The 23715-nt window shown below is 44.6% G+C and overlaps 1 protein-coding gene across 3 annotated transcripts in view; it reads right to left on the reverse strand.

Moving 5' to 3' along the window:
* Positions 1–23715, reverse strand: part of taf12 (TAF12 RNA polymerase II, TATA box binding protein (TBP)-associated factor) — a 46973-nt gene continuing 23258 nt past the window's right edge. For all 3 annotated transcript variants that reach the window (XM_073028360.1, XM_073028358.1, XM_073028359.1), the window contains 5 exons: positions 20750–21001; positions 11003–11080; positions 6923–7037; positions 3692–3780; positions 1–433 (listed from right to left, as the gene is read on the reverse strand). In XM_073028360.1, coding sequence (XP_072884461.1) covers positions 398–433; positions 3692–3780; positions 6923–7037; positions 11003–11080; positions 20750–20917 — 486 coding nt within the window. In that variant the 5' untranslated portion in view covers positions 20918–21001 and the 3' untranslated portion in view covers positions 1–397. The remainder of the gene's footprint in view (positions 434–3691; positions 3781–6922; positions 7038–11002; positions 11081–20749; positions 21002–23715) is intronic.

The raw sequence follows: 23715 nt of genomic DNA on the forward strand, positions 1-23715 counted from the left end.
TTTCACTCGAGTAATATTTTATTGGCAAAAATGGTCAACATTTCCTCCATACAAAGATATGAAAACCAACTACTTAACACTCCACCAAGTCCCAATAGATCACACTACCATTAATCAACGAAGAAACGGCACAGTTTCACGCACGCGCACACACACCATTCGTTTTGTACAAGTCCTTAAAGTTTGTATTCAGGAGAGTCAAGCACCGAACGAGTTTGCTACAGTGTGTAGGTTACAAGTACAAAGTCACGTCATTTTGGTTCATTTTCACAATAAACACACCGTCAGCTGTTCCAGGTTCCTTGACGGAATTGGGGGAGGTGGGGGGGGGTTTAAGCCTGAGAATGTATTGTGATGTCCGGAACCTTGCTGTAGAAATTATCTCTTCATCCAAACTTTACTTTTTGGTTGTTTTGCGTATTAGTGCCATTCTCTGTAAGAAAGAAAAGTGCGTGGTCAAGCAAAGATACGATTTATTTTACATTTCTCACAGGAAACCATTAGAACTGAAAACATGCCATCTAGAAGTGTAATTTCTGAAACTGAAATTGATACAGTTCGACGAAGATATTAGAATAAGTTTGTTCCCTATTTCCTCAGTCCATTAAAGGTTTGTGAAATTATTATCTGAACAAGTCCCCCAAGGTCTATGCATTGAGGAATGGGTAAGAATTTACTGCCAATGATACACTTCCAGTCACTTGGCTAATTTCATGGTGGATATGTGGACCAAGCTACCCCCCATTTGTATATGTATCGAAAATGCCTCTTAAATGTTGCAATCGAACTCTTCTGCCTTTAATCACCCGACGTGCATTGTAGATGGTGGAATGGCATTGGCATGACAAGGGTCGAACCACTTTTCGGCTTCTGACCCTCACTGTAGCTGAAGTCCATAGCGACGGCCTGTATTCCCTACTTATCTATTCTGACCTCACAATTAAAGGCGATCGTAAATGAACTGAAAGAGTTTGGGCTCAGTATTTTCGGGTTTCAGCAGTGTTTAGCTCATATATTATTTTTGTTCCTCACCTGTGACAATGTTCAGTACGATCAGCCATACTGAACAGTGCCATAAGGCTGGCTTACCTATGCCTGCTCCTATGTTCTACCTTTCCCTGTTTCTATGTATAAACTATTTTAAAATTAGCATGCCACATACTATTAACAGAATTAATTCCCAGGGTAACAAAACAACCCTATACTAAAATAACGGTTGCCACTAATTTGATTGTTAGAATTAATTTATTGCGATACAGCGCAGAAGAGGCCCAGGGACAATTTACAATGACTGAATAACCTACAAACCAGTAGGTCTTTGGACTGTGGGAGGAAACCCACATGGTCACAGAGAGAACGTACACACTCCTTACAGGCAGAGGCGGGAATTAAACACAGGTCGCCTGTAGCATAAAGCTTTGTGCTAACCACTACGCTACCATGCTGCTCCGATTAACGGAGTTCAAATAAATGAAATTAATACTATCTATAATCTTCAGACAAATTCAAAAACAAAAGGACCTTGCACCAACTTTAATAACTGTTAAAGGTGATTAATTTACTTGACTATTGTGTTGATTATCAAACAGAATCAGAAAGCAATACACTACAGAATATACAGTACTGTGCAAAAGTCTCAGGCAGATACATCACTAGGGTGCCTAGACTCTTGCACAGTTCTGCAGTGATTTTATGTATTGCACTCTACTAATAGAGTGCAATAAAAATAAATTAAAAATAAATTTTAAAAGTTTATAACATAGACTGTGCAAAAATCTTAGGCACATATATAGAGTGAGGGTGTCTACGACTTTTGCATGGTACTGCAGTAATTTTATGTATTGCACTGTACTGCTGCTACAAAAAATGAATTTCATGTCACGTGAGTGATGATAAAACTGATTGGGCCTCTACTGTGGATTGAGAGTGGGAAGGGGGCAGGGAAAGGGGAATCATGGTTGGGAAAAGGGGAAGGGAGAGGGCAGGGAGTGGGAAGGAACAGAAGGAAATTCTGTAAAGATCAATAATCAAATTGTTTGGAATCAAATGACCCGGACTGGTGTCCCAGGTGTGTCTGCATCTGCACCCACGCCACCCCCTCTGCCATCTGTCTCACACCCTTCCCATGGGGCTCCACCCTCACCATTTCCAACATCCTTTGCTCCCACTAGACCTACACACTTGCTTTCCACTCCAAGTTGCCAAATACTGTACTGTGCAAAAGTCTTAGGCACCCTAACTATATATATGTGCCCAAGACATTTGTACAGTATTGTAAGCCCTTTGGCTCAACAAGTCCATCCTAACTGCAGCTCCCACCTATATCTCTCTAAGCCTTGCTCCTTTGTGTACCTAACCAAGTGCTTCTTTAATAACACTATTGTACCTGCCTCAACCACTTCCTCTGGCAGCTCATTCCATGTACTCACCACCCTCTGCGTTAAAAGATTTGCCCCTCAGTTCCACTTTTAATCTTTCTCATCCTAGAATCTCAGTTATGGACTTCCCTTTCGTAGGAAAGAGACTGTTTTTGTCCATCTTATTATCGATGCCTCTCATTATATTTGGCATTTCTATAAGGCCGTCTCAAAATTTTAAACATTTCTATAAATGTTAATGGTGGAATAGAGCTCTATAGAAGGGCAAATATCTGTTTCTAGCTTCACAGACACTCAAAAGAAGAAATTCATCGTGGGTGGGGCAAGAATAAAAACTCTGATTATGCTGACAAAGGGGCACAAAACCATAAGCGGCACAGTAGCGTAGTGGTTAGCGCAACACTTTACAGTACCAATGACCTAGGTTCAAATCCCGCTGCTGCCTGTAAGGAGTTTGTACGTTCTCCCCATGACTGTGGTTTTCCTCCCATAGCCCAAAAACAAGTACTGGTTGGTTCCCCTCCTCCTTCCCTTTCTCCTATTTCACTCACCTCTCTTATCAGATTCTTTATTCTCCAGCCCTTTACCTTTCTAACCCACCCGGCTTCACCTAGCACCTTCCAGCTAACCTCTTTCCCCTCCCCCCCCCACCGTTTTAGTCTGGCGTTTCCCCCTTCTTTCTCAGTCCTGATGAAGGGTCTCAGCCCGAAACATCGACTGTTTACTCGTTTCCTGCCTGATCTGCTGAGTTTGTCCAGGGTTTTGTGTGTACCAGTTGGTAGATTAATTGGTCACTGTAAACTGTCCTGTGACTAGGTTAGGGTTAAATTGGGAGTCGCTGCACAGAGCAGCTCAAAGGACCAGAAGGGCTATTCTGCGCTGTATCTCAATAAATATATAAAAAGAATCAAGCCATGACTGATTTTTAAAAACACCACTTTGTTGCCTTCACCGGATAACCTTTAACCACTTTACCGATCTTTGCCCTAAATATACCCAATGACTTGGCCTCCAGAACCCTCTGGGGCAACAAATTCCACAGATTCAGAAACATTTAGTTCAATAATTCCTTCCTCATCTCAGTTCTAAAGGGACGCCCTTCTATTTCGAGGCTGTGGCCTCTGTTTCGACTCTCCCACTATTGGAAACATCCCCTCTCTCTGCATGCACTTAATCCAGGCCTTTGAGCATCAGAACGACACGTGGCTTATGAAAAAGGTCAATTGCTTATACACTTTATTAGATATTTTATATTTTCATTACTATTTTACCACAGCTTTAAAATATATTTTTAAAGAAATTAAATATCCAACCTGTTTATGAGCTTCTGTTGTGCAGGCCTTCTTATACGGCCTAATTTCGTCTGAACCAAATCCTGGTATCCACATATTCCACTGACGTTCTGTTTAAAATAGAACATGCAAAAATTCAAATATCCAGAGTCACTAGAACTGCATGCAAACTGAGCACCATTTAAAAAAAAATCTCCAAAATAAAATTATTGGTTAATAGCACTTGAAAATCACATTGGCTAACAACTCCTGAGATTAAGTAAAACAATATGGTTATAACAACTTTATAAAAGCAAGAATGTAATGTTGAGACTTTATAAGGCACTGGTGAGGCTTCACTTGGAGTATCGTGATCAGTTTTGGGCCCCTTATCTGCGAAAGGATGTGCTGAAACAGGAGAAGGTTCAAAGGAGGCTCATGAAAATGATTCCGAGATTGAAAGACATGTCATTTGAGGATGGCTCTGGGCTTCTACTCACTGGAACTCAGAAGAATGAGGGGAGACCTCATTGAAACCTATCGGAAGTTGAAAGGCTCCATGTGGATGTGGAGATGATACTTCCTGTGGTGAGGGGAGTCCAAGACCAGAGGACACAGCTTCAGAATAGAGGGACGTCCATTTAGAACAGAGGTGAGGAAGAATTTCTTTTGTTAGAGGATAGGGAGTCTGTGGAATTCATAGTGACAGACACCTCTGGAGGCCAAGTCATTGGGTATATTTAAAGTGGAGGCTGGTAGGTTCTTGAATAGTCAGGGTGTGAAGGGTTACGGGGAGAAGGCAGGAAAATGGGGTCGAGAGGGATAATAAATCAGCCATGATGAAATGGTGGATCTGACTGGATGGACCGTTTGGCCTAATTCTGCTCCCATGTATTATGGACTTATACATCAATGTCGTTAAGAAGTCTACACAACATTAATGTGTTACCCCATCCCAAATAATAAACTATCAGTAATTCTAAGGGATCACACTGAGAATTCAACTCAACATCATGGTACAGTTATGTAAGCGGTTAGGAGATCTGGATGGTACAGAGAGAGACACAAGTTTAGATTCCACCACAATAAATGTGGAACTTAAATCGGCTAATTAAACAAATTTGGAATAAAAACAATTGTTAGTGGTGGTTTTAAAACCAGTGGATTGAAATAATTGCTCTTCTGGTGTCTTTGTGGAAGGAAATTTCTTTTCCCGATTTGGCCTCCGACTCCAGACACAAAGGAACCCCATTCTTCCACTCTCTCCCTATAACCCCTAACTTCCTTTCCAATCAAAACGTTAACAATCTGTATCATAAATACACTTAATGATTTGGCCTCCATAGCCCTCGATGGCAATGAAGTCCACAAATTCACAGGCTCTCTGGGTGAAGAAATTCCTTTTCATCTCAACTTTACAGGGATGTCCCTTTACTCTGAAGCTGTGTCCTTGGATCCTAGGTTCTAGAAATGAAAATCATGCTATGTGCCGATTGGTGAGTGGCATTTGCATCAGATTTCAAGGCGGGATGGTTGAATGGTCCCGGGTTTGAATCTGGCCGCCACCTTGCATGCTTGGGAGTGTCGAGCTAGCAACTCACCCTTGTAAAAAACAAACGCTAAGGAAACAGCAAGGTTGTCGCCTGCTGTATGGAAAGGAACAACAACAAATATGCTACACCTTCCATGCATTCTCAAATGGAATTGTGAGGCAAAACATTCCATTTTAATTTAAAAATTTTTAAAAATATTTACAGGATGTGGGCATCACCAGCTAAGCTGCCATTTGTTGCCCATCCCAAGTAATTGTTACCACCTCGATGGTTACCATGTCTGATGACCTGATAACTATCCATCTTGGAAGTTATGCTTCGGGTAACTATAAAAAGGAATGCCGTAAGTAAATTATCCAGTCATTATTATATTAATATTTTTGCAAATAAATAGCTCATTATATTTCCTAAACCGCAACAGTGACCACAGATCCAACAGACAATTCTCTGAAGATTCTGGAAATCTATACATCTTTGGACTGTGAGAAGACCCCAGAGGAAATCCACACAGCCATGGGGAGAACATACAATGGGCAACAGCGGGAATCGAACCCAGGTCGCCTGCGCTGTGAATCGTCATGCTAACCACTATGTGACTGTGCTGCCCCATGGAGTTCAAAGAAAACTGTTCCAGTGCCTTCAAGTCAACATCCTTATGAATCCTGTCTGCAATTTCTCTAGCTTTGCTTCCCAGAACTGCACACAATATTCCAGGTGTGTTCTCACCAATGTCATACACAGCTGTAACATGATGTCACAACTCCTTATGTTCATTTAAAAATACAGCACGGTAACAGGCCCTGCTGACCCAACAAGCCCAATTACACCCATGTGACCAATTAACTTGACATCCTGTACACCTTTAGACTGTGGGAGGAAACCGGAGCACCTGGAGGAAACCCATGCGGTCATGGGGAGAATGTAAAGACTCCTTACAGACAGCGGCAGGAATCGAACCTGGGTCGCTGGCACTGCGATGGGGTTATGCTAACTGCTACACTACCTTGCCACCCTAACCAAACATGCCGTATGCCTTCTTTACCACCACCCTGTCTGCTGTATGTGTGCTGCCATTTTCAGGAAAACACTAGTTTGTACCCCTAGAATCAAGAGATTCTGCAGATACTGGAAATCTTAAGCAACGTACACCAAATGGTTGAGGAACTCAGCAGGTCAGGCAGCATCTACGGAGAGGAATAAACAGTTGACTCTTTGGGAATAAATGAAGGGACTTGGCCCGAAACACCAATTGTTTACTTCCCTCTATAGCTGCTGCCTGACCTGCTAAGTTCCTCCAGCATTTGATTATTATTGAGATACAGTGTGGAATAGATCCTTCGGAGCTGCACTACCCAGCAATTCCCCAATTTAACCCCAGCCTAATCACAGGACAATTTACAATGACAAATTAACCTACCAACCAGCATATCTTTGGACTGTGGGAGGAAACCAGAGCACCCAGAGGAAACCCACATGGTCATGGGGAGAATGTACAAACCCCTTACAGGCAGCGGTAGGAATTGAACCAGGGTCGCTGGTACTTTAAAGTGTTGTACTAAACACTACACTACCGTGCAGCCTCAATGTGTGCTTTTTACGTCTGTTGACCACAGATCCAAAGCTTTGATTGGCTGAGGAGAGTTGGGCCAAATATTTTATGAAATCTTTTCTTTCTCATGTGCTGACATGTTTATGATAAAAACATTAATGCAAAACATACCTAGATGCAACTGAACATCCTTGACTTCCAGTGTGTTTGACTTCCGGTGACGTGCTAATTGACAAGCAGCGCTCACCACACTTTCAATAAAATCATCGGCGATCTGCAAAAGCATCTGTATTGAAAGGGGAAAGAGAAACATGGATTAAAGGCTCTTTCATTAACAGTATAGTGCATCTACATGAAACACTGTTATAGGAAAGCAGCATCCACCAGCAGACATCTCCATCACCCAACTCATGCTCATTTCTCATTGCTGCCATCAGGTAGGAGGTACAAGAGCCTCAGGACTTGCACCACCAGGTTCAAAAACAGTTACTACCCCTCAACTATCAGGCTCTTGAACAAATGGGGATAACTACACTCTTCTATTGTGGTGTTCCCACATCCAATGATTCTCACTTTAAGAACTCTTTATCTTGTTATTTCAGGTTCTTGTTATTTATTGCTATTCTTCTCCGTGGATGGTCACCTTGTCGTGGTGGAGAAGCTCGTGTGGTCCTGAGATCCCGAGAGCGATGCCGTCTGGAGCTGTGCTCCTGGTAGGGTCACCCATGGCGGTAAGGTCGAGGGTGAGGTCCCTGACAAAGAACAATCCAACCAAGACCTCAACGGTGGAACAGGCGGACGAAGTTACTTTGAACTCAATGGCTGTGAAAGCGGATGAAGGCTGCAACAAATCCGTCAGCTCCAATCGTCGTGGTTTCCATGCCATTGGAATCAGTCGGTTGATGTGTGAAGTATCGTGTGCTTCTTGGCGTGCAACATCAAATGCATGTTAAACAAATACACGCACAGGCGTCTTCGCTCTGTGGAAACGAACGAAGACCATCATCCTCACTTCGAGGGATAGCCACTACGACGATTTATTGCTATTTATTTTTATTTGCAAGGCTCATGGATATTGCATCCTAGCTGTTTAGATACCCAAGCCTGGGCAATACAATATGGAGAGCAAGCTGTTGCCCATGTAGTAAGCTCCCCCATCCACGCATCTGATGAATCTAAAGGAACAGCAGAGACTGATATAGTTTCGTACCAGAAGCAATGCAGGAGTAGCCAGTCAGCCTTAGGGAGTCCAGCTCCTGATGACGTCTCCTCAACTGGTGACGAAATGTTTGAAAATGGATTGCCAAGATCGGAGAGCAACTCAAACCAACCATGCAACTGTAAAATTAGATCAGCCATACAAGATCTAGATAGATTGCAGAGGACGTTTCCAGTAGTGGGGGAATCTTGGACTAGAAGACCACAAGGACATCCCTTTAGAACAGAGCTGAGCAGAAATTCCTTTAGCCAGAGGGTGTTCAATCTGTGGTATTCATTGCCACAGGCAGCTGTGGAGACCATGTCACTGGATATATGAAAAGTGAAGACTAATATGTTCTTGATTAGGAAGGGCATCAAAGAGAAGGGACAAGAATGAGGTTGAGAAAGAAAATAAATCAGCCATGATCGAATGGAGGAGCAGCCTCAATGGGTCCGATGGCATAATTGTGATTTCTCCACCAGAGTTCCTGGTCTTATCTTTTTAGATTGGGAATTGGACCTTCTGAGGGGTTACATGCCAATATTACTAATAAAGATAAAACTGCAATTCACTTAATTATTCCCAAATATTTACAGCAAGATTACACAGTTCTCGTAGCAAGGACAAATGTAAAAGAAATCACCCTGTAATCTTACAATACACATTGGCATCACTGCTATAATACAAACACGTACATAACAATAGGTATCAGCTCCCTCTAGTGTGCAGGTTTTTTAAAAGAGAAACATTTTTTCAATCAGATACATCACATTTGAACGGCTCAGAGCAGTGGTTCCCAACCTTTTTTAATGCCATGGAGCCTCACCATGAACTGAGGGGTCCCAGGTTGGGAACCTCTGGTTTAGAGAATTTCACAGAATTCTTAGGCCTGACTGTCCTTAATCAAATGATTATGGCATATAGAGTCAAGGATACAGGTCCTTCAGTTTAATGAGTCCATGCGCTTCTTAAATAACACTTGCCTCTGGCAGCTTGTTCTGTACACTCACCACCCTCTGTGTGAAAAAGTTGTCCTTCATGACCATTTTAAGTCATTCCCCCCTCAGCTTATATCTATGTACCGTAGCTTTGGACACCCCTACCCTGAGGAAACACTGTTACCATTCACATTATCTATGCCTCTCATAATCTTAAAGATTTTTATAAGGTTGCCCCTCATTCTCCCATGCTCCAAGGAATAAAGAGCTGGCCAGGCCAACCTCTCCCTACAACTCAGGCCCTCCAATCCTGCCGACGTCATCATAAATCTTTTCGGCACACTTTCTAGTTTAACCATGTCTTTCCTATCAAAGGTTCCTTAAGGTTGTTATAGCTGGGGTTTGTCGTGGGGATCAGCTCTCACTATTAAATACTCCCAATGGTGTGTGTCTCAAGTACCCTCTGACAGCCAAGACCAGCTCCGGGCCTTCATGTGTGGTTTAGCAATCAAGCCCAGCAGAACTGTTTCTACAGATCAGAGAAGGGGCAAAAGGCAGGTTACTTGCACCTTAAAGCAAGTCGCTTCGGCAGATGGGGCTCGCCAGCCGCAGTTGACAGCTCATCCAGAAGGAAAACTCTGTTCTCATACCTCTGCTGCCTTGTGGCTATACCCACTGATGGGGAAGGCTTGAGGAGTAAACCCTGAGGGAAAAATGCGGAGCTGGAGTCCTTAAGGTTGAGTTCAACGCTGTTGAGTTCAACGCTGACCAGGCAACTCCTGGTGCCAAACAGTATTGGTCTCCGCCGTTCCTTTTGGTTCAATCAGATGCTTGGAGAGGGGGGAGTTTGCTACATGGGCAACAGCTCGTCTCTAAATTGTACTGCCCTGGCTTGCATATCTAGACTGCTAGGATACAACATCTGTGGTCGACCCCGATCGGCAGAGGCCTCACTCTCTCCAATCAAAACTGTATACAGGAGATAGTACAGCTGAACTTGTTTAGATTCTCAGCATTCTCACCAAGTACTTCTGCAATGTTCAGGAGCAGCAGACACAGAACTCTCTTCAGTATATAAACAGGTACTGAACCTTCAGCATTTGTACAGCTTAACACCGTAAAGTGCATTCACACACTGGTCCTTTTCCAGCCCCAACGACTTCTTATTGCATACATATTATCTTTTGCCCTCTGTAAAGCAACAACGGAAAATCTGCTGCTGAAATTGACATGAATAGGGATTATGCAACAGTCAAAATAATGAAGAAACTGAATATATTGATCAGCAAACCTAAGTGAAAATCTAAAGGGTAAAAATGCAAAATTGTCAGTAAAGGAGATGACAAAATGGGTGAAATTGTGGAGATTAAGTAATATGTTCCAATTTTTAAGGCTTTTTAAATAATAGTTGGAAGGGAGAAGAGGTCTGCAATGGAAAAGATATTATTTATTTTTCTTAGAGGTCCTCTAGGTTCAGCTCAGGACTAACAACCCTGACAGGTCAAACAAAATTGTTATGGACACAGCAATGGAGAACCCTTCAACTCTGAGAGTGATCATATTCCTGAGTCTCCATCTGGGAACTGCATACCTGACGGTAGTGCAAACACAGAAGTGACTGATACGGTAAAAGAAGCCTTGAACACTGTCAGGGATGGAGAATCATCATTGCTGCCCTAAACACCAGTGATATAAAAGGTAGCAAGTATTTTATTTAGAGATACAGCATGGTATCAGGCACTTCAAGTCCAATGAGGTCATTCTGCCCAATTGGACCCACGTGACCAATTAATCGATGAACACGTAGGTCTGTGGGACGTGAGAGGAAACCCATACGGTCATGGGAAGAATGTACAAACACCACCGACAGCAGCAGAACTGATTCCAGATCACTGTATTATTTTGTTATGCCAACCACTATGCTATGGTGCCACCCTGCACAATGGGAATAATGGCTTCGTCTTGTGACAGAGCAATTGAGAAGGGAAGAATATTCTCCCAGAATATTTCAAGGACGAAATGGGTATCAATTTTTACCTAAAGGAAACACAATGTACACAGTGAATCAAGGTTTAGTATTTTTAAAGCTAAGAGTTTGAAAGTAAAGCTTACTTCCTCGACATCTTCATCAAGTTGCTCATTTGGATCAATTTCCCGTACTAGATCCTGGAGTTTCTTCTTGCTCAGGACCTGATGATATCAAAAGCGTACAGGTAATTAATGACAAAATGACAGAGTGTATACAATTTATCTGGTGTACCTTTTAGAAATAATGGTGAACAGCGTTTACAGAGTAGATAGATAGATAGATAGATAGATAGATAGATACTTTATTCATCCCCATGGGGAAATTCAACTTTTTTCCAATGTCCCATACACTTGTTGTAGCAAAACTAATTACATACAATACTTAACTCAGTAAAAAATATGATATGCATCTAAATCACTATCTCAAAAGCATTAATAATAGCTTTTAAAAAGTTCTTAAGTCCTGGCGGTTGAGTTGTAAAGCCTAATGGCATTGGGGAGTATTGACCTCTTCATCCTGTCTGAGGAGCATTGCATCGATAGTAACCTGTCGCTGAAACTGCTTCTCTGTCTCTGGATGGTGCTATGTAGAGGATGTTCAGAGTTTTCCATAATTGACCGTAGCCTACTCAGCGCCCTTCGCTCAGCTACCGATGTTAAACTCTCCAGTACTTTGCCCACGACAGAGCCCGCCTTCCTTACCAGCTTATTAAGACGTGAGGCGTCCCTCTTCTTAATGCTTCCTCCCCAACACGCCACTACAAAGAAGAGGGCGCTCTCCACAACTGACCTATAGAACATCTTCAGCATCTCACTACAGACATTGAATGACGCCAACCTTCTAAGGAAGTACAGTCGACTCTGTGCCTTCCTGCACAAGGCATCTGTGTTGGCAGTCCAGTCTAGCTTCTCGTCTAACTGTACTCCCAGATACTTGTAGGTCTTAACCTGCTCCACACATTCTCCATTAATGATCACTGGCTCCAATGAGGCCTAGATCTCCTAAAGTCCACCACCATCTCCCTGGTCTTGGTGATATTGAGACGCAGGTAGTTTGAGTTGCACCATATCACAAAGTCCTGTATCAGTTTCCTATACTCCTCCTCCTGTCCATTCCTGACACACCCCACTATGGCTGTGTCATCAGCGAACTTCTGCTCTAGTAGATAACTTGCTCTAAAAAAAAGGAAATTAAGTCACCATTAACAGGTTCTGAGCATGAACTCACCTTCCCCACACCCCAACCACTCCTTTCCCCCAGGGGACTCAAAGCAATACAAGTGATCAGATATCTAAATATTGAGCATTTTCACGGCTCAAATGCCGTGTCAAGATTCTAGGTTTTTGTCAAAAGTGTTTTGATTTATTAAAGTATGATATTTCTGCTGCTCACTACTGATATTTTTGCAGCAATTGTCTGATTCTAGTTCTTTTTTTTGCCAGATAAGGGAAGCAAGCATATTCTCAAAGGGATCCCCCGTCTAAATTGCCAGAATTTAGTAGGATTGATTCTTAATCCAAGGCCTTCACAGCAGATTAAGATTTTCTCTCATCGTTAGTTTGAATAAAGTGAGGATACATCTCCTGGCACCCAGATATTTACTTCTCTTGGTCAACATCAATAAAAATGATTATACAGACACCAGAAAGTTTGCAGATCCAATGCAAAACACACACAAAATGCTGGAGGGACTCTCGCAAATCACCATCTGTGAAAGAGTACCATACTTTCCATGCAGGGAAACTGTGAGAACATTTTTATCCCAATCTTTTGCTTATACATTTCCAATTTTTGCTGAAAGCAGACACTGCACTTCTTGCCTGGATTAAACTGAAATTCTCACCCTGCTGTTTCATAGTTAGAATGTTTATTTTGTCATACAGATCGGCTAGGCAAGCCACACCTCTATGTAGAAGTTTGTTTCCCAAGCTCTTGTTGAGCAAAAATTCAACCAGTGTCAAAAAGATCAAATAAACATTTTAAGCAGCAGCCTTTTGACAGCCATCGCATTTCCGTGTGAAGAAGCAAGTGTTCAAGCTCTTCATTGTTATCTTGGCATAGCTGACAACATATTTTGCAAATTAATGGGTGAGTTTTAATTTTGTTGACAGCAGATATTACAAGAGTCATGCTTGAAAAAAGTTGCTGGCTGAGGCTTTTGGGGGCGAGGTATTGATGATGAACTACACAAGTAAGACACATGGGGCGTCAATGATCTGACGGTAATGGAATAAAACCATACTCCAGGTATGTAACATTGTATTAAGGTACTTTTTATAGTTTCTGTTTCTTAACAGGATTAGAATTCAAGGCTTCACCATCTTCAGGCTCATAGAGATCGCACTGTATGTATTCATCCATCATTACTGAGGCTAAATTAAAATTAAAAATTAACTTGAACTGGGAATGCAGTTGACGACAGCAGCAAGTTGACACAGTTGGCCGGGTCTCGTGCCTTAAGTTAGGGTGCCGCTTACCACCTCCCCCTCCCCCAAAGAATCTTGAACGCCCTCCAATGACTTCTATTTCCCCTAATGCCCCCTTAGGACAGGAAACCACCTGTGTTGGGAATCAATGACGTAAATGCATATTGTGAATAAAGTTGATCCCTGATATATATCACAAATGAACAACCTGGTCACTGGTATACTCTTTTATACTAAGTAATATTTTTGCACTGAAAAGAACGATGATTTTCCAATATAATAGCTTTGCTCAAGTTACTGTTTTAACCTTTGGAGCTAGTAACTTCCAAAATTAAAATTACACAGTAAAATATTGGTCCAAGAGTTCTTGGCATTCAATATCACTGATTTAAAATTATTCTTACAGAACATTATTTGTCCATGTGATGCAGGTACTTCTGGTGAAATCAGCATTTATTGTGCAAACACAATTATTCTTTAAACCTAACAGCTTGCTAGGGCAAGTCGGACATTTGCAATCAAACTTAGTCAGACCGGTTAAGATCAGCAGATTCAAATTAGTCTATCCAACAGGTGTATGTGGCAACTGTGCTGCCACACAATTCCTACATTTTCAAAAGTCCTAGATTTATCAAAATCAAATTCAGACCAACATGCTGTTCATACAATACTGTGCAGAATTCTTAGGCACATACAGTAGCATGCAAAAGTTTGGGCATCCCTGGTCAAAATTTCTGTTACTGTGAATAGCTAAGCGAGTAAAAGATGACCTAATTTCCAAAAGGCATAAAGTTAAAAGATGACACATTTCTTTAATATTTTAAGCAAGATTACTTTCTTATTTCTATCTTTTACAGTTTCAAAACAACAAAAAAAGAAAAGGGCCCAAAGCAAAAGTTTGGGCACCCTGCACGGTCAGTACTTAGTAACATCCCCGTTTAGCAAGTATCACAGCTTGTAAATGCTTTCTGTAGCCGGCTAAGAGTCTTTCAATTCTTGTTTGGGAGATTTTTGCCCATTCTTCCTTGCAAAAGGCTTCTAGTTCTGTGAGATTCTTGGGCCGTCTTGCATGCACTGCTCTTTTGAGGTTTATCCACAGATTTTCAATGATGTTTAGGTCGGGGGACTGTGAGGGCCAAGGCAAAACCTTCAGTTTGCGCCTTTTGAGGTAGTCCATTGTGGATTTTGAGGTGTGTTTAGGATCATTACCTTGTTGTAGAAGCCATCCTCTTTTCATCTTCAGCTTTTTTACAGATGGTGTGATGTTTGCTTCCAGAATTTAATTGAATTCATTCATTCCTCTACCAGTGAAATGTTCCCCATGCCACTGGCTGCAACACAAGCCCAAAGCATGATTGATCCAGCCCCGTGCTTAACAGTTGGAGAAGTATTCTTTACATGAAATTCTGCACCATTTTTTCTCCAAACATACCTTTGCTCATTGTGGCCAAAAAGTTCTATTTTAACTTCATCACTCCACAGGACTTGTTTCCAAAATGCATCAGGCTTGTTCAAATGTTCCTTTACAAACTTCTAACGCTGAATTTTGTGGTGAGGATGCAGGAAAGGTTTTCTTCTGATGACTCTTCCATGAAGGTCATATTTTTGCAGGTGTCGCTGCACAGTATAACATTGCATCACCATTCCAGAGTCTGCTAAATCTTCCTGAAAGTCTTTGCAGTCAAACGGGGGTTATGATTTGCCTTTCTAGCAATCCTACGAGCAGTTCTCTCGGAAAGTTTTCTTGGTCTTCCAGACCTCAACTTGATCTCCACCTTTCCTGTTAACTGCCATTTCTTAATTACATTACGAACTGAGGAAACGGCTACCTGAAAACGCTTTGCTATCTTCTTACAGCCTTCTCCTGCTTTGTGGCCTCATTTATTTTAATTTTCAGAATGCTAGGCAGCTGTTTAGAGGAACCCATGGCCACTGATTGTTTGGACAAGGTTTCAGGAGTCAGGGTATTCATAAAGCTTTGAAATTTGCATCACCTAGCCTTTCCTAACGATGACTGTGAACAAGCCAGAGCCCTAACAAGCTAATTAAGGTCTGAGACCTAGGTAAAAGTTATGTGAGAGGTCAAATCTCTTGGGGTGCCTGAACTTCTGCACAGTACTGTATCTGTCAATGTGGAACAGAGAGCTAGTTTGTAAATCTGGTGAGAGCCAAGGAAGTTGGGAATGGTGAGTGCAGCTGGAGGGGTGGGGGACAGGTGGCAGAGAAGGAGTGCCGGGGAGGGGTGGATGTAACAGGTGCAAACACACCCAGCCCTGAGACTCCAGGCAAGGTCATTTCATTCCAAACAATTGGTTTACTGATCATTACAGAATGTCTCTCTGGTGCTTCCCACTCCCTCCCCTTTTCCTAACCATGATTCCCCTCTCCCTGCCCTCTTCCCACAATGGAGACCCACATCAGAATCAGGTTTATCATCACTCACATTAGTCGTGAAACTTGATTTTTTTTTTGCAATAGCAGTATAGTGCAATACATAAAGTTACTACATCATGGTATTGATCTCTTAGGCACCCTAGCTATATATGCGCAAGGCTTTTGCACAGTACTGTATAGGAATGTGAATGCCAGTCTGGTAATTTATTCACTACATTCCCACACTACCAGGTTCTGGAACATGTAGCGTTGTGCTACACGCAGCACTGCAATAACGATACGGAGTCGGTGAGCTGCAGTTACAAAAGAGGTTTATTCAAACTTCGCGGCCTTGCTTTAAAGCCTTCCTGATCCCGCCCTCCCCGGGCGAGAATGCTGTAGGGGGTGCGTATTCACAGTCCCGTCCCGCGCGCGGGCTTTTCCCCTTGCTGGTGAAGCAGGCTTGGCGCTCTCTTTGGGACCGGCCTCAATGCCGGCGCGCGCTGCTTTGTGAGCCGGTTCGAGTGCGCTGGGAAGTGGGTCGCCACATAACCCCCCCCCCCCCCGAACCGGTGATACACCCCCCAATGTCCACAGTCTGGGTCGGACTCTATTTGGGAGGTCTGCCTCTGCGCCGCGGTGCCTGAATCTTGACCGGCTGCGCCAAGTCCACATGGGCCGGTTTGAGTCGGTCCACTGTGAAAACCTCCTCTTTCCCCCCAATGTCCAGCATGAATGTGGACCCATTGTTTCTGACAGTTTTGCAGATCTTCGGGTACGCAGTTCGGGTTCTGCCCATGCTGTAAAGTGGGTATGGGGGCCAGGTTACCGAGCCTCTCGCATAGTCTGCCCAGGACTGTTGCGGGTTCTTCCTCTTGCCCCCTTGGGGCTGGTATGAACTCTCCTGGGACAACCAGGGGTGCGCCATACACCAACTCGGCCGACAAGGTGTACAGATCCTCTTTGGGCGCTGTGCGGATTCCGAGCAGGACCCAGGGGAGCTCGTCCACCCAGTTAGGCCCTTTGAGGCGGGCCATGAGAGCCGACTTCAGGTGACGGTGGAAACGCTCCACTAGTCCGTTCGACTGTGGGTGGTAGGCAGTTGTGTGGTGCAGCTGTGTCCCCAAAAGGCTGGCCATAGCTGACCACAGGCTGGAGGTGAACTGGGCGCCTCTGTCAGAGGTAATGTGGGCCAGTACACCAAAGCGAGATACCCAGGTGGCAATCAGTGCCCGGGCGCAAGATTCGGAGGTGATGTCGGTGAGCGGGACCGCCTCTGGCCATCTTGTGAACCGGTCCACGATAGTCAGGAGGTGCCGCGCTCCTCGCGAATGTGGTCGAAACGCCGGCGGGTGGGGTGGAACTGCTGCGGCAGGGGTTTGGTGTGCCGCTGCACCTTGGCTGTTTGGCAGTGCATGCACGTTCTGACCCATTCACTGACCTGCTTGTGGAGTCCGTGCCAAACAAACCTGTTGGCTACCATCCGGACGGTTGTCCTGATGGAGGGGTGCACTAAGATGTGAATGGAGTTGAAAACGCACCGCCGCCAGGCTGCCGGAACGATGGGGTGGGGTTGGCCGGTGGTGACGTCACAGAGTAGGGTCCTCTCACCTGGGCCTACGGGGAAGTCCTGGAGCTGCAAACCGGAGACTGCAGTCCTGTAACTAGGGATCTCCTTGTCTGCCTGCTGCGCCTCCACCAGTGCTTCACAGTCTACGCCCTGGGACAGGGCTTGGATGTTAGGGCGGGAGAGGGCGTCCGCCACGACATTCACCTTTCCTGAGACATGCCGGGTATCCGTCGTGAATTCAGAGATGTAGGACAGATGTCGCTGCTGGCCAGGGGTCGGATGCTTTCGTGAACGCAAAGGTAAGCAGTTTGTGGTCCGTGAACGCGGTGAAGGGCCTACCTTCTAAGAAGTACCTGAAATGCCGGATTGCCAGGTATAGCGCCAACAGTTCCCGGTCGAAAGCACTGTATTTGAGCTTGGGTGGTCGTAGGTGTTTGCTGAAAAACGCCAGGGGTTGCCAGCGACCCTCGATGAGTTGTTCCAGCACTCCATCGACTGCCGTGTTAGATGCGTCCACTGTGAGGGTGGTAGGGACGTCCGTTCTGGGGTGCACTAGCATCGTGGCGTTTGCCAAGGCTTCTTTGGTTTTAATGAAATCAGCGGCGGACTCCTTGTCCCAGGTAATGTCCTTGCCCTTACCCGACATCAGGGCGAACAGGGGTGCATGATTCAGGCAGCTGAAGGGAGGAAGCGGTGGTAGAAATTCACCATACCCACGAATTCCTGAAGGCCTTTGATTGTGTTGGGTCGGGGGAAATGGCGGACCGCGTCTACCTTGGTAGGCAGAGGGGTTGCCCCGTCTTTAGTAATCCTGTGGCCCAGGAAGTCGATGGTGTCGAGCCCGAACTGGCATTTGGCCGGGTTGATTGTCAGGCCGTATTCACTCAGTCCGGCGTAGAGTTGACGGAGGTAGGGCAGATGCTCCTGACGACTGCTGCTGGCTATGAGGATGTCGTCCAAATAGATGAAAGCGAAGTCCAGGTTGCGTCCCACCGTGTCCATTAACCGCTGAAACGGCTGTGCAGCATTCTTTAGGCCGAATGGCATGCGGAAGAACTCGAAAAGGCCAAAAGGGGTGATGAGTGCCGTTTTGGAGACGTTGTCCGGATGCATCGGGATTTGATGGTATCCCCGGACGAGGTCTACCTTGGAGAAGATCTGTGCACCGTGCAGGTTTGCTGCAAAGTCCTGAATGTGCAGCACAGGGTAGCGGTCCGGTGTTGTAGCCTCGTTCAGCCTGCGGTAGTCGCCGCATGGTCTCCAGCCCCCTGTTGCTTTGGACACCATGTGCAGGGGGGAGGCCCATGGGCTGTCGGACTGCCGTATGATCCCCAATTCATCCATCCTCTTGAACTCCTCCTTTGCCAGCCGGAGCTTGTCCGGGGGAAGCCTTTGAGCATGGGCGTGGAGGGATGGTCCCTGGGTCAGGATGTGGTACTGTACGCTGTGTCTGGGCATGGCTGCCGTGAACTGTGATGCCAGAACCGATGGGAAATCCGCCAGGACTCTGGTGAAGTCGTTGTCGGACAGCGTGATGGTGTGGGGCCGGCAACTGGGCTTCACCCAGGGAGAATGTTTGAAAGGTCTCGGCGTGGACCAGTCTCTTCCTGGGCAGGTCGACCAGTAGGCTGTGAGCTCGCAAAAAATCCGCTCCCAGGAGCGGTTGGGCTACGGTGGCCAGTGTGAAGTCCCACGTGAACCAGTTGGAGCCGAAATGTAGCCGCACCGTACGGGTGCCGTAGGTCCTTACTGTGCTGCCGTTCGCGGCCCTCAGGGTGGGACCCGGTTCTCTGTTGTGGGTGTCGTAACTCATCGGAGGTAAGACGCTGATCTCGGCTCCGGTGTCGACCAAAAAGCGGCGTCCCGACAGCTTGTCTCAGACATACAGGAGGCTATCCCGATGGCCAGCCGCCGTAGCCATCAGCGGCGGCTGGCCCTGGCGTTTCCCGGGAACTTGCAGGGCGGGCTACAGTGGCGGGCTTCTGCACCTCACCGCTGGTGGTAGAAGAACAATTGTTCGTTGGTCTCCTCACCCCTGCCTCCGGGGTTAGCGGGCTCTGCAGCCGGGCCTGGTCTGGTTTGCTGCTGAGAGCGTGGCCTGGTGATCTGTGCGACGGACGCCCCACTCTCCTTCTTGGCTTTCTACAGCACGTCCGCCCGGGCTGCCATCTTCCGGGGGTCGCTGAAATCCGCGTCGGACAGCAGCAGGCGTATGTCCTTGGGCAGTTGCTCCAGGAATGGCTGCTCAAACATGAGGCAGGGCTTGTGACCTCCAGCCAGGGAGAGCATCTCGTTCATCAAAGCTGACGGTGGCCTGTCCCCCAAACTATCCAGGTGCAGTAAGCGGGCAGCTCGCTCGCGCCGTGAGAGTCCGAAAGTCCTTATGAGCAAGGCTTTGAATTCTGTGAATTTGCCATCCGCTGGGGGCGATTGTATGAACTCCTCAACCCGGGCGGCTGTCTCCTGGTCGAGGGAGCTCACCACGTAGTAGTAACGTGTGGCATCCGAGGTTATCTGCCGAATGTGGAATTGGGCTTCTGCTTTCTGGAACCATAGGTGAGGTCGCAGCATCCAGAAGCTTGGCAGTTTTAACGAAACTGCATGAACAGATGCGGCGTCGTTCATCTCCGGTCCAAATATCGTTTGGGCCGTCGGGGTCACCAATTGTAGCGGTGTGCTACACGCTGCGCTGCAGTAACGACACGGAGTCGGTGAGCTGCAGTTACAAAAGAGGTTTATTCAAACTTCGCGGCCTCGCTTTAAAGCCTTCCTGATCCCGCCCTCCCCGGGCAGGAATGCTGTATTCACAGTCCCGTCCCGCGCGCGGGCTTTTCCCCTTGCTGGTGAAGCAGGCTTGGCACCCTCTTTGGGACCGGCCTCAATGCCGGTGCGCGCCGCTTTGCGAGCCGGTTCGAGTGCGCTGGGAAGTGGGTCGCCACAAACAGTTATTACCCCTCAATCATCAGGCTTTTCAACCAGAGGGGATAACTTCATTCATGACAACACTGAACTGATCCCAAACCTATAGATTTACTTTTAAGGACTCTACAACTCCTGTTCTCTATTTATTGGTTATTTATTTATTATTTTGTATTTACAATGTTCTCTTTTGCACATTGGCTGTTTGTCCGTCTCTTTCGATTGCAGTTTTTCATTGATTCTATTGCAAGGGTTCCCAACCTGGAATCAACAGACCCCTTGCTTAATGGTATTGGTCCATGGCATAAAAAAGGTTGGGTACCCCTGGTCTTTTGTGCTTCTTTCTATTTACTATGAATGCCCACAAGAAAATGAATCTCAGGGTGACATATATGTACTTTGATAATTTACTTTGAATGTTGAGCATTATTGCACAAATTCATACTGGTATCAAATCAAAGATAAATTAATTTTGATTTATTAAACAACACTTACAACTGAAATGGATACCAAGTAACAATCAAATATTAAACTGACTGTACCTGGTTACCCTCTGGACTCATGCGCCCTCCTGAGCCTGGTGTTCCAGGAATCTTTACCAGGGTAGTACTGTTAGCCATTGTATTTGGAGGAGGTGTACTTGATGGATCCGGCTTCACGGAGGGAAAATTTGTCAGGTTTATTAGAGTTGCAGGTCCAAACTGGTTCATAATCTGTTGGGCTTTGGCCTTTAAATCATTAAGTTTCTCCAAATCCTGTTTCTGTTTCGGGGTGTGTGGGCCAGGACCAATTAGCTGTTTGAACATAAAAAGTACAATGTTATTTCTGGGGTAAGTGTTAAATATAGCAAGTTCCAAATCTATGCTTTATTTAGTTATTCAGAGATACAGCACCGAACAGGCCCTTCTGACCCAACGAGACGCACTGCCCAGTAACCCACCTTTTAACCCCAGCCTAATCACATGACCTCCAAGAGGACCACAAACTTGTTGTGGTTTGGAGGCTTGCGTGCCTCAGTGACAAGAGCTATGTTGGCTGGAGTCAGGGCCTTGCGCTTTGGCTCTTGGTAGGGTCACCCATGCCAAACAGACCCGTGGTCAGACAAAGAGTGGTCCACTGGCACTTCAGGCTTGGGGGTTCAGCTCAGGGCTAACAACCCCGACTGGTAAAACAATAATTGTCACAGAAACAGCAATGAAGAATCCTTCTACACCTGAGTGCAACAATATTCCTGAGTCTCCGGCTGGGACTTGCACACAATGTTTAAGATCTTGACAATTAAAAAACAGCATATTTCAACAGTTATAATATCTGTTTGATATTCCAAGAAGCTTTTGCTTTCAAAGGGTTGCTTTCAGAGTGAAAATGACAGCATAATTCACATTGCTGTGTATTATGCTGTCATTTAACAGATCACGTATACAGTCCTTTACCGATACAATTTATAATGTCCGCATCCATAATAGAGTGTAAGACCATAAGATATAGGAGCAGAATTAGGCCACTGGCCCATTGAGTCTGCTCTGCAAGACTGTTCTGTTTGACCAGTCAGGGTTTTTAGCAATAATAGGCAGAATTTAGCATACAATTTATATTAATAACCTCAAAACAACATACTCTTATAATAAAAGTTGACTCAAGCCATTTGTTTTCAGTTGATGGAAGTATTTAAACATGGACAAATCTTTTTCAATCTTTTTATTAATTTTCAAATTCATATATATAACAACAGTAATAGTGCAAAGAGATTGGGATTACATCATTGATAACTGCATATGTGAATATAAACTAGGAATAACGTAATCCTCCCAAACTCTTAATGTAATTAAACATGATAAAAAAGTGAAAAAATATCAAAAGAAAAAAAAACCCAAATTGAAAAAGGGGGAAAAAAAAGTATACTAAACTAAACAAAACAAAGCTGGGCTATTATATTACATCGGATAGAATCATTAACGTCGTTAGTTCCACACCTCTATCCATATATTTAAGGTTGATAAAAGGAATTCAGAAAGGTCAAGTTACATCATATGAAAGTGTTGAATAAATGGTCTCCAAGTTTCTTCAAAATCGACCGCAGGGTCAAAAGTAACACCTAAACTTAAACATGATATAGTTTGGGAAAACCTTTGAAGAATAGTAGGAGGGTTAATCTCTTTCCAATTTAACAGAATAGATCTTCCAGCCATTAATGTAGCAAAAGCAATCATCCGTCGAGCTGAGGAGGATAATTAACTATGTTTCAACAGTGGTAAGCCAAAAATTGCGGTAATAGGATGAGGTTGTAAATCATTATGCAAAACTGTTGAAATAGTATCAAAAATATCTTTCCAATATCTTTTCAAAAGCGGACAAGACCAGAACATATGGGTCAAAGAAGCTACTTCAGAATGACATCTATCACAGACAGGATTTATATGAGAGTAAAAACGAGCTAGTTTATCTTTAGACATGTGGGCCCTATGCACCACCTTAAATTGTATTAACGCATGTTTAGCACACAGAGGAAAAGTTAACTAATTGAAAAATTTTCTCCCAATTCTCTATCGGTAATACAAGTTGAAGTTCCCTTTCCCATTCATTTTTAATTTTATCAGATATATCTGGCTGTATTTTCATAATCATATCATAGATAGTAGTTACTAAACCCTTCCAATAAGGGTTTAAACCTAAAACTTTTTCTGTGATATCAGTTTAAACATGGACACATCTGAACATTGAACAGTACAGCACAGGAACAGGCCCTTCAGCCCACAATATTGTGCCGACCCAGCTAAAAAGATCAAAAACACCCAAACACATATCCCTCCAACCAACACCATGTCCATATCCCGTCATCTTCCTCACATTCATGTGCCTATCCAAAAACCTCTAATATATTTACTTCTACCATCATACCAGGTAGCACAGTGCCGGCATCCACCACTCTGAGTAAAAAAACTTAGCTCTCATATCCCCCTTGATCCTACCCCCTCTCATCTTCAATGCATGCCCTCTAGTATTAGACCTCTACCCTGGGAAACAGATACTCTGTCCACTCTATCTACGCCTCTCATAATCTTGTAAACCTCTGCCGGATCTCCCCTCACTCTCTGGCACTCCAGAGAAAACCACCCAATTCCATCCAGCCTCTCGTGACAGCACATACCCTCTGAATCAGACAGCACCCTGCTAAACCTCTTCTGCATTCTCCCCAAAGTCTCAATATCCTTCCAAAATGGACACAAAATTTGGGCTGAGGGGATTGGATTAGTTTATAAAATTACGAGAGGCATAGTCTTTTTCTGGACTAGAAATGTCAATTGCTAGATGACGTGTATTTAAGATGAGAGGGGTAAGTTTAAAAGAGATGTGCAGGACAAGCTTTTATTAAATTAAACAAATAGAGGGGGTAGATCATATTGTAGATGCTGGAAATCCAGAGCAACACACAAAAAATGCTGGACGAACTCAGCAGGTCAGGCAGCATCAATAGAAATGAATGAAGTCAATGTTTCAGGCCAAGACT

Source organism: Hemitrygon akajei, chromosome 24, assembly GCF_048418815.1.
Source record: "Hemitrygon akajei chromosome 24, sHemAka1.3, whole genome shotgun sequence".
Classification (NCBI taxonomy): Eukaryota; Metazoa; Chordata; class Chondrichthyes; order Myliobatiformes; family Dasyatidae; genus Hemitrygon; species Hemitrygon akajei.